We start from the raw sequence: 12,266 nt of genomic DNA on the forward strand, positions 1-12,266 counted from the left end.
TGCTGAAAACCAAAGATAAAGATAAAATCTTAGAAGTACATAGGAGGAAAAAAAAAAGATGTTACAAAAAAGGAGCACCACAACAAATGATGGATATAACTTCTCATCATAAGCAATGTAGAGCCAGATAACAGTGAATAACATCTTTTAAGTGCTATAAGAATCCAGGATTCAATTATATCCATAAAAATTTACTTCAAACTTGAAGATGAAACATTTTCAAAAAGAAAGCTGAGATCTGTTGCCAACATAATTACATTATTAAGAAATGTCACCACATGGAAACTCAGATGTATAGGAAAAAATGATGAGCACCAAAAATGGTAACTATGTAGGTAAACGGGAAAAAAAAAAGATCTTTTGAAAAATTCTCTTATGTCTTTGAAAGATAACTGTTTAAATTTTAAAAGTAATATTTAAAGATGCGGTGTATTTTTACGTAGATGTAAAATATATGACACCAACTATGTAAAGGACAGGGGTGGTAAGTGGAATTATACTTGGAACATTTTTATAGTTTATGTGAAATGGTACCCTATTTTTTAAATAATTAATTAATTTTATTTATTTATTTTTGGCCACGTTGGGTCTTCGTTGCTGCATGCAAGCTTTCTCTAGTTGTGGCGAGTTGGGGCTACTCTTCATTGTAGTGCATGTGCTTTTCATTGCGGTGGCTTCTCTTTTTGTGGAGCACGGGCTCTAGGCGCGCAGGCTTCAGTAGTTGTGGCATGTGGGCTCAGCAGCTGTGGCTCGTGGCCTCTAGAGCACAGGCTCAGTACTTGTGGCGCACGGGCTTAGTTGCTCCATGGCATATGGGATCTTCCTAGACCAGAGCTCGAACCTGTGTCTGCTGCATTGGCAGGTGGATTATTAACTGCTGTGCCACAGAAGTCCCTAAAATGGTACCCTATTAACTCTAAGTAGATTATGATAAATTAAGGATGTATAATGTATTCCCCAGAGCAAAAAATAAGGCAAAGCCAATAGAGGAATTAAAATTAAATATGAAATTATATTCTTTTAACCCTAAAGAGGCTGCCTCTCTCCCAAAACAAGGAGGAACAGAGGAACAAAACTGAGAAGGAATAGGAAAATGGTAGACCAAAACACAACCATATCAATTAATACATTACATGGACTAACTATTGCATTTGAAAGGCAGAGTCCGTCAGACTGAATTCCAAAAGCAAAATCCAGAGATGTAAAGATGTGACCAACAAGGTGGAGTAGGAAGATCCTGAGCTTACCTCCTCCTATGGGCACAACAAAATTATAACTATTTACAGAGCAGCTATCGATTAGAATGAACTAAAGACTAGCAGAGATCTTCTACAACTAAAGATATAAAGAAGGAACCACAATGAGATGGGTAGGAGGGACGGAGTTGTGGTATATAGTCAAGACCATACCCCCAGGGGAGAAGACCCACAAACAGGAGAATGATATCAATCACAGAGCTTCTTTCCAAAGAGCACAGGGTCTGAGCTCCACATTAGGATCCCCAGCTCAGGGGTCCTGCTCCAGGAAAGAAGACCCCAGAACGTTTGGCTCTGAATGTTAGTGAGGCTCACTTTCAATAGAGTCAGAGGGCTGAAGGAAATAGAGATTCCACTCTTAAAGGGCACACACAAAATCTCACACACTCCAAGACCCAGGGCAGAAGCAGTAATCTGAAAGGATCTGGGTCAGACCCACCTGCTGATCTGGGAAAGCCTCCCAGAGGCAGGAGGCAAATGGAACTCACTGTGGGGACATAGATACTGGCAGTAGCCATTTTAGGGAGCTCATTCTACCATGTGCAATGCTGGTAGGCACCATTTTGGAATCCTCCCTCTAGCTTACTAGCTTTGGGATGCAGTCCTGCCCCAAGCCACCAGCCTGTCAGCATCAGTACTGGGACACCTCAGGCCAAGCAGCTAGCTGGGCAGGGACACAGCACCACACACCAGCAGGCCAGCTGCCACAGGACCCGAGTCAACAGCCCCTTAGGACCCAGCCCCATCTACCAAAGGGCCCGGGATCCGGCTCCCCATACCAGTGCATGGGCACTAGCCCTGGGACATTCAGCAAGCCACTGGAACTGGTCCTGGCACCAGCAGGCAGAGAACAACTCTAGGACCCCACAAGGCCCTGTAGCTGGAAACGCTAGGACCCAGCTCTGCCCGCCAGGGGTTAGACAACAGACCCAGGACATCTTGGGCCTGGGCCCATACACCAGCCCTGGAAACTCTAAGCCCTGTACCAAGAAATGCCAAGACGCAGCTTTGCCCACCAGTGTGCTGGCACTAGCCCCAGGACCCAGCCTCACTCACCAGTGGGCCAATACCTACTCTGGGACACCCCAGACTCCACAGCTAGCCATGTCAGGAACTGGGCCCACTCACCAGCAGGCCAACAGCAGCTTTGGGACACCACAACTATACAGAAAGCTGTGTCAGGAACCACCTCTGCCTACCAGCAGGCAGACACTAGATCAAGGAACCCCAGCCAGCAGCCAGCCACCTGGAGACCCCGCTCCACCCACCAATGGGCCAGGACTAGCCTCGGGACCCCCCAGGATTCCACAGCCAGTCAACTCATGACCTGGCCCCATCTACCTGTGGGCAGCCCACACCAGTAACCAGGACTCCTCTGGCCATACCAGGACATGGCCCTGCCTACCATCAGCTGGCACTCTTTGTATAAGGCAGGGCATGGCGACCAACTGGAATGGGGGCCAGCCACAACCACCAGCACACCCACAGTAGTCAGCCCACCACAACAGAAGGACCCACACAACCCACACAGAGGGCACCACTAAAGCATATAGCTCTGGTGACCAGACAGGAGCGTGCTACTGGGTCCCATAGGATGTCTCCTACAAAAGGCCACTTCTCCAAGAGGGGGAAATGGAATGAACCTACCAAATACATAGAAATAAAAACAGCATATTAGGCAAAATGAGGCAAGAGAGAAACATGTTCCAAACGAATGAACATGATAAAACCCCATAAGAACTAAGTAAAGTGGAGATAAGCAATCTACCCAATAGAGTTCAAGGTAATGATCATAAAGATGCTTAAAGAACTCAGGAGAAGAATGGACAGACACAGTGAGAAGTTAGAAGTTTTTAACAAAGAGTAGGAAAATACAAAGATAACCCAACAAAGATGAAGAATACAATAACTGAAATAAAAAATACACTAGAAAGAATCAATAGTAAATTAGATGATACAGAGTAACAGATCAGTGAGCTGGAAGGCATAGTAGTGGAAATCACTGAAGTTGTACAGAAAAAAAGAATAAAAAGAAATGAGGACAGTTTAAGAGACCTCTGGGAGTCTCTTATGTCAAGTGTACTAATGTTCTCATTATAGGGGTCTCAGAAGGAAAAGAGAGAGAGAAAGGGGCAGAGAACATATTTGAAGACATACTAGCTTAAAACTTCTCTAAACCTGGGAAAGGAAACAGACATCCAGGAAGTCCAGGATGCACAGATAGTCCAAAACAGGATCAACCCAAAGAGGACCACACCAAGACACACTGCTATTAAACTGGCAAAAATTAAAGATAAAGAGAGTATATTAAAATCAGCAAGGGAAAAGCAAGAAGTTATGCATAAGAGAATTCCATAAGGCTATCAGCTGACTTTTCAGCAGAATCTCTGAAGGCCAGAGGGAATGGCATGATATATTTAGTGATGAAAGGCAAAAACCTACAACCAAGAATACTCTACCCAGCAAGTCTTTTGTTCAAATTTGAAGGAGTGATAAAAACTTTGACAGACAATCAAAAGCTAAAAGAGTTCAGTACCACAAAACTAGCTTTGTAAGAAATGTTAAACACAACAAATAACTTGGTGTGGATGTGGAAAAAAGTGAACCCTCGTGCACTGTTGGTGGGAATGTAACCTGGTGCAACCGCTATGGAAAACAGTCTGGAGATTCCTCAAAAAATTAAAACTAGACCTAATATAAGATCCAACAATTCAACCTCTGGGTATTTATCCAAAGAAAACATGATAAATATAACTAACATCGATGTATGTTGTATATTAAAGGCGTTAAGAAAGTAAATCCTAAGAGTGCTCGTTCCAAGGGAAAAAAACATTTTTTTCTAATTCTTAATGTTGTATATATATGAGATGATGGCTGTTCACTAAACTTATTGTGGTAATCATTTTACGATGTATGTAAGTCAAGTCATTGTGCTGTACACCTTAAACTTATACAGTGCTGTATGTCAATTATATCTCAAGGAAAAAAAGAGTAGATGCCTAAAAATTTTAAATATTAATATTTTAAATGAAGTGACTACTAATATTTTATAATATTAGTAGTCACTTTTATATATAAATATATATATAATATACAAATATATATTTATATATATAATATAAAATATTTTATAATATTTTATAATAATTATCAACATTTAGAAAATGCACTTTGTCAGAAACACCTTCACCTTCAGTATAGTTGAATATTTTTGTTTCACTTTCACATTTACTTTTGCTTTTGCATACTGAAATAAGTACAATGTTCTTTATTCTGCTAATCTATGCTCAGCACAATTTGCTAAGCTGCTTTCAAGTATTTGATCAATTTCCTATGCAATACTCTGGTCTAATTTCTTAGGGAAAAGCACCAAGAGATGGGCAACAGAATCTTTTTCTATCAAAACATCACTAACTCTCAGGGGAAAAAGTACTAAAATACAATGAAGGGTTAAAAAAACCCTTTATAATAATTAAAATTTATTTTAAATCTAGGAACATAAAGCACTATCCAATACAGCAAAATTAAAATGCAGTCCACTTAAATAAAAAAGCAAATTCCAGCTATATGTGTCTACAAGAGTTACACGGCACGGGGGAAAAAGACAGATAGTTTGAAAGTAAAAGAATGGAAAAGATAAACCATGCAAATCGTAAGCGTAACAGCAGCTTATAGTAATATACGATGAAATAAATTTCAAAACAAGAAATAATTCCACAGATAACAGGAATATTTCATAATGACCAAAGGGAATCATTAGGAAGGTATACCAATCACAAATGTGCATGGATCTAATAACAACAAAGCTTCAAACTATGTGAAGCAAAAAATTACAGATCTAAAAGTAGAAATACATCCAGAATTACAGTTGGGGACTTTAATGCCCCTCCCTTAGGCACTGACAGAATTAGACCAAAACAAAAAAATCAGTAAAGCCTTAAGAAGATTTTAGCAATACTATCAACTACCTTGACTTAATTGTCATTATAGAACACTACATCTAACAGCTACAGAATTCAGATTCTTTTTAGATGCCCATTCTTCGAGATATGCTGCTGGGCATAATTCTCAATAAATTTCTAAAGATTTAAATCTAACAGTATTTTCCCTGTCCATGACAAAATTAATTAGAATTCAGTAGCAATAAGATATTTAGAAAAACTCCAAATATTTGGAAACTAAACAATACAGCTTTATTTGTAATATCCCATATCTGGAAAGAACACAATGTTCATCAACTCGAGACTGAGAAAACAAATTGTGGTATACTTATACAACTGAGTATTACTTACTGATTAAAAAAGAATAAACTATATGCATACATTCAACAAACATGGATGAAAACGACAAAAATATTTTGTTGAGGGGAAGAAGCTGGACATAAAGGAGTACATATCATTATGATTTTATATATAAGAAGTTTAAGTACTGGAAAAACCAAGCTAGTGCGACGGAAATCAAAATAGTGGCTGAGAATGGAGACTGGTTTCTAGGTAGCATTAAAGAACCTTCTGGGCTGATGGAAATGTTCTATATTTTGTTTGCAGTGGTGGTTTCATCATTGTACACATATGAAAATGCACTGAGCTATATACATTTAAGATCTATGCATTTCACAGCAGCTAAACTTTACCCAATTTAAAAAACCATTTAAGGTACAGGCAACTAAAAAAAAAAAAAAAAAAGGAAATAATTAAACAATAAAATAAGGAGTCAGGGCTTCCCTGGTGGCGCAGTGGTTGAGAGTCCGCCTGCCAGTGCAGGGGACACGGGTTCGTGCCCCGGTCCAGGAAGATCCCACATGCCGCGGAGCAGCTAGGCCCGTGAGCCATGGCTGCTGAGCCTGTGCATCCGGAGCCTGTGCTCCGCAACAAGAGAGGCCACAACAGTGAGAGGCCCGCGTACCGCAAGAAAAAAAAAAAAAAAGTCAATTTTAGATGTGAAGAGCTCCTTAAATATGTGCTATATCATCAACATAGAAGAAGCAATTCCCTGAGCACAACAAAAGAAAACTTACATACATTTAATAATTATATACTAGTAAAGTTAAGGTCACTATAATAATGACACTCAAAATAAAAATTATATGATTAAATTTGTAATGGTTTCATAGCTAAATGTTAATTTTTTTGTTACTATTTCTCACTTTAGAGTCAACAATAAAAAAATAAATTCAAATAAACTGAACACATCCAAACCACCTAATTTAATTCAATTTCAAACAAGGTAATGGACCTTTTAAAATTATACTGGGTAAGGGCTTCCCTGGTGGCACAGTGGTTAAGGATCCGCCTGCCAGTGCAGGGGACACGGGTTCGAGCCCTGGTCTGGGAAGATCCCACACACCTCGGAGCAACTAAGCCCGTGTGCCACAACTACTGAGCCTGTGCTCTAGAGCCCGCAAGCCAAAACTACTGAGCCCACGTGCCACAACTACTAAAGCCCGTGCACCTAGAGCCCGTGCTCCGCAATGAGAAGCCCGCACACTGCAATGAAGAGTAGCCCCCACTCACCGCAACTAGAGAAAGCCCACACGTAGCAACAAACACCCAACGCAGCAAAAAATAAATAAATAGATTTATTAAAAACAAAAATTATACTGGGTAAAAAGTTAAGAGGTCTTTTCTTTTTGGTTAACAGTAACAGAAGTAAAATGAAACTCCTGGGGCCAAAGACAGCAGTCTGGTATTGTGGTTATATCAACCCTTTTCTTAAAAATTGAGATGCCTGGGTCCTACCCTCAGAGTTTCCAATTCTCCACACCTAGGCTGGAGTTGGGCAGCATTATCTTTAAAATGAGTTTTAAGTACTTAGAATAGTGCTTGGCACATAGTAAATGATAATAAATGTTCGTTGTCATTATTTTCTATCAAGAAACACCTATCTTATAATGAACGGGGCACACAATTGACTAAACGTTGGTAATTATTTGAGCAACCTTGCTAAAACGTTCTTTAAATGCAGTTTTAAAATTGAGACCAGAAAATGTTATTTCTAATCTTAAGAAACTCTTAAGAAACTGAGTTCTATTGTAGATAACATATATACATTTTTAAGGAGAAATCTCAGTAGTTATGTACTAGGAAATAAAAATGATACTATTGGGAGAATGGAATTAAATGTTAAAAGTGAGACTAAAACACAAGAAACAAGCGCTTTATGTAATTTTTACTCAGCATATGTTTGTTAAATAAAGAAATGTTAGCTGGAGGAGAATGTAAAACAGCCTTTATTTCACTGTGAACTAGATGAATGAAAAATGCCTCTTTTGGTTACTGACCAGGCCACATTCATAATTTTTTACGTTATTTTTCTCCCATTTCCGCTTAGAATCTGAAGTTCTGGATTATAAAACACAAAATTTTCAATACAGTTTACCTTAAATAAGTACTATAAATAAGTATTTTTAGCTCTTAGACATTCAAACTCAAGATTTCCTCCTACGGTGGAAAATGAGTTCAAGATGAAGGTTACCATTCGTAATTAATTATGATGTGCAAATTTTCACATATGGTACTAATCTTTTGATTTATTCAAGAAGTCAATTTAATTAGTTCCTTGGGAAATATAAAAAGTTATGTCTAAAGGAATATTAAGTAAATGTTAAGTAAAAACAGCTGTTATCTTCAACTTTATATCATTAAGGGATTTAGTAACTTGAACAAAAAATATTAATTCTGATTTATCAGTAATCAATTCAAATGTTTCTGTGTCTCAAGATTACATGTAATTATAAAATTTACTTACCATTTTTCAATAATATCCCAAGTACAGTACTGTTCTAAGTTATTTTAAGTAGAAATATGTTCATAGCTACTACAAATCAAAGTTCAAGTTCACATCAATTGACTGAGAACCCAGTGGGAGGACACAGTGGTTTCTAATCCACTAGAGGAAAGGAGAAGAAAGTAAGGGGGAAAAAGAATCCAGAAAGGAAAAATTTTTAAATATAGGTACCCTCTATTGCAAAGTCTATCCTAAGCTTTCGTTAGAAAACCCGGATCCAATGTCTTATTCAAAACTGTTTGAACCTTCCATGATCTGACCAGCCTACCCCATCTTTCTTTATCACACTCCCCCATGATCCATTCCTGTCATAAAGGGCATCTTCCAGTTCCTCAATAACTATTTTCCTTCTAGCTTCTGGGCATTCTTACATGCTGTTCCTTCTACAAAGAAAATTCCCTACACCATTTTGATTAATTTCTACTCAGGGAAGCATTTCCTGTCCCATAAATATGATTAAGCCCAACTGCTAACTGTTTTCATAACTCTTCTGTGTTCCTTTTATTTAAAAACTCTTCATATTCTATGATTACTATTTGTTTAATAGTGTCTTCCTCACTAGACTGCACTTTTATGAGTAGTAAAAGTATCTTTTATTTATAATTTATCACTGTATCTGAAATGACTAGCTAGAGTACATAGGGCCTTGTACACAGAATGGCCTCAGCAAATAGTTCCTAACTGAAAGAAACAAGGAAGGGAAAGAGAAGAGAAGGGAAGGGAAGGGAAGGAAGCAAGGGAGGAAAGAAAAAAGGGAAGGAAGGGGATGGAAAAAAAACAGGAAACAAGAAGAGAAAAAAAGGGAAGAAAAGGAAGAATGGCTGGAAAGACTGATTATCTGTAGAACAGGAGTCTACTCTCATATCCCTTCACACTCCTTGTAGAATTTAAGACCATGGCAAGAATTCTAAGATAAAGATCAGAAGACAAATGGTAGTTAGTGTGATTCTTGTGTTATAACATATTTACTCTACCTTTTCACTAATCATGATTTTGATTCACAGATCCCTGGCTCTGGAAGATTCTAATAGAGCTTTTTATGACATACAGTAAGCTCTCTGATCCCAAGATACCTATATTTTCTTCACAGGTTTCTATTTCTGGGCTCCAAATTAAATTTAACCTTGAATAAGCAAATGAAAAATAATATCTATCACAATAGAGAAATTTCCTTTTCACAGATTAAAAACTCTGATTAACATCATGAACAATTATTTACTATGTGCTAGTCATTTATCTTGTATCATAACACACAATATATCTTATTTAATTTTCAAAACAATCCGGGAGATACTGTCCACACATTTTTACAAAAAGCTATCAAAGAGAGGAAGTGAGGTTAGAACGCAGGTGTAGCTTCAGAGGCCTGCTCTTGACCAACAATGCCTCTTTTGTACACCTTATGGCAATAGAGAAAATTCTGAATTCCAGAATACTGCCTGATGATTAACAAATTTTTAGATGAGACCTATTAACCATAACCCTTGTACCTTAACACCTTGGGGCCTGCAAGGAGAAACAATGCTGACATTCCTTGAAAGGAAACTGGAGTAATACCTGCTATTGTGAAGCTGCAAGGGAACAGCTACCTTGAGCTGTTCCAATGTCAATACTTCCATGAGAACTGGGAACATCTATGCTTTTTAAAATTTTCTCAGACAGCTCTCAATTCATCACCTCCCTGGTCAATGCAATTCAACTTCTGAGGGCTTACTGTATTAAAACTTCAGTGCTCTCACCTTTAAACTGAATGTGTCATTTATGTAAGACAAAAGATAATTAACAATGTGTGAACCTTATTTGCATCTTAATTCAAATAAACTTTTAAAAAATTTGACATTTATGAAATAATTAGAAATTTGAACAATGAAGATTAAGGAATTCATGTTTTAGAAAGTGGTAACAATTTGTATTATGGCTCTGTTTAAAATAAGAGTATATTTCTCTTTTACAGATATATATTAAAGAACAAAAACACAACCACCATCCCCACTTAAAAAAAAGTTAACTTGCGGAGGTTTTGCATATTGGTGTGTTAATAGTGGTCTTTATTACTTTAAATTAACAGTGTCTTTATAAGATTGAAAAGCTAATGAAAAAATGAAAAATAAATTGGTCAAGTATCCATGTAGTTTATCACCAAATATAAACTCTGGATGACAGGTTACATTTAAAATTTTTTCCAGATGTTTGACATAGTATTGTGATGCCTTAGGTCAGGGGTCCTCAAACCCCGGGACACGGACCGGTATCGGTCCACGGCCTGTTAGTAACTGGGCCGCACAGCAGGAGGTGAGCAGCAGGCAAGCGAGCAAAGCTTCATCTGCCATTCCCCATCACTCGCGTGACTGCCTGAACCATACCCACCGGCCCCCACCAGTGGAAAAACTGTCTGCCACGAAACTGGTCCCTGGTGCCAGAAAGGTTAGGTAGGGACCACTGCCTCAGGTAATAATATGTGACTGGAAGTATAATTGCACTCTTTCATTTTCTTGTGAGCTAAATCACTCAAAACATAATATTTTGTGTTTACAGCAAGTGCCCTAAGTCAATTAGAAACACCCCTCATATTTTTTGGGAATATTTATTCAGATCATCTGATCTAAAAATGGCAAATAATATGTAGTTATTTTAATCAGAGATCAAACCACCTATTTACCTAGCCCCCCAAACCCACCATAGTTTATAAGTTGTCAATAAATAAAAGATTTTATAAGAAAGCCTTGAGTTATACTGAATAGGAACAGTATTAACATCACTAAATTAAATCTGCAACAATGTTACGATTTTTTGTATTGTGTTACATATTTTAGAGACCAATTTAAAAAGGGAATAGTCAAGATCTTAAAAACACCACTGTTCTAATGCAAAAGTTTAAAAAAGAAAAAGTCCTGTCATAGGAAGATAAACGTAAAAATAAAAAAGAAATAGAAGAAAATGGTAGTTTTTAGTTAAGAATGGAAAACCTTTAACTACAAACTTAAATCAGAAAGTAGTTAAGGCTTGTACCAAAATAAAAAACAAACAAAAAAACCCCCATAAAAACCTCTAAATTAGCAAAAAAGTAATGCCAAAAAAGGTACTTTAGTCAAGCCAAAAGCCGTTTTCCATTCTGCTTTTCCATAAATAAGAAGTTAAAAAAAATTTTTTTTAACTCAGTGAGTCATATAGAATGGAAATATCTGAACATTCAGGTCCCATGAAAGCTTTGGAAACTTACTTCACTTTTTCCTCTTCACTCAATGTCTTCCACAGTTCTTCAATTTGTACTGTTGCATCTTCCAAACTGGTCTTGGAATTGTCTGTGAGAAACTGAGCACGATGATCTTGAACAAAAAGGGCACTTGCTGACATGGGTTTCTTGATTACTCGATTGCTAATTAAATCATAAGCTGTAAGCTGTCCAGATTTGTTATCTACCACATTTGATTTTTTGTTATAGGAACTTTCATTCAAATTCTTCTGTTCAGGACTTGGGTTATTATTATTATTACTTACTTTACATGCTAAACTTTCTTGAGGTACTAAAATTTTCACAGGTTCAATGTTTTCTCCTCTTGAATCTTTAAGTACATTTCCCTTGCTCCAGTCATCTACACAAATTTCCAAAGACTTCTCAGGAACTGCTTCTTCCTCATTTTCCCCACTCTCATCTATATGGCCTTTACTGCCATTTTCTGATTGGGCTTGCTTAACAGAACCTACAAAACAAACTTCACTATGTTCCTTTCGGGTGTCCTCACATGATAAATTATTCATTGGGATCTCCTGAAATGTATTCCCACTGTTCTTATCAATGCTAGAATTTTCACTATTAAAATGATCATCACAATGGTCACCAATATGCATATGATGATTCAAACAATAATTAGTGTTTTGCCCAGATTTATCATTATGCACATCATTCTGGAAAGGAATGGCTGAAGTATCAACATTTGGATAATTATTTCCAGATGTTTCCATCGTAGTAAAAAGCACATCTGTTTCTGTTGTTTTACTAACAACCATGTCATCTGAGGAAACATCTGTTTTACTACTTTCATAAGAATTTGTACTAGTTAGTGATCCATAATAAGTTGTCATCAGATTTTCAAGAGCAATCAACACAGATTCCTAAAAATACAAATTAACAAATGTTAGAGGAAATTATGAAAATAATATTAAAAAATCTACAGAAACAAGCATATCTTTTTCACATGAAAATGGTTAGGACTGCATAAATTT

General features: G+C 37.2%; 1 protein-coding gene across 5 annotated transcripts in view; it reads right to left on the reverse strand.

The window, feature by feature from the left end:
• Positions 1–12,266, reverse strand: part of PMS1 (PMS1 homolog 1, mismatch repair system component) — a 98,679-nt gene that overhangs the window by 14,489 nt on the left and 71,924 nt on the right. For all 5 annotated transcript variants that reach the window (XR_004350764.1, XR_004350765.1, XM_032637865.1 and 2 more), the window contains one exon: positions 11,263–12,155. Coding sequence is in view for 3 of the 5 variants with exons in the window: in XM_032637865.1 (XP_032493756.1) it covers positions 11,263–12,155 (893 nt within the window). In the remaining 2 variants the exon portion in view is untranslated. The remainder of the gene's footprint in view (positions 1–11,262; positions 12,156–12,266) is intronic.

This window comes from Phocoena sinus, chromosome 7 (assembly GCF_008692025.1).
Source record: "Phocoena sinus isolate mPhoSin1 chromosome 7, mPhoSin1.pri, whole genome shotgun sequence".
Taxonomy (NCBI): Eukaryota; Metazoa; Chordata; class Mammalia; order Artiodactyla; family Phocoenidae; genus Phocoena; species Phocoena sinus.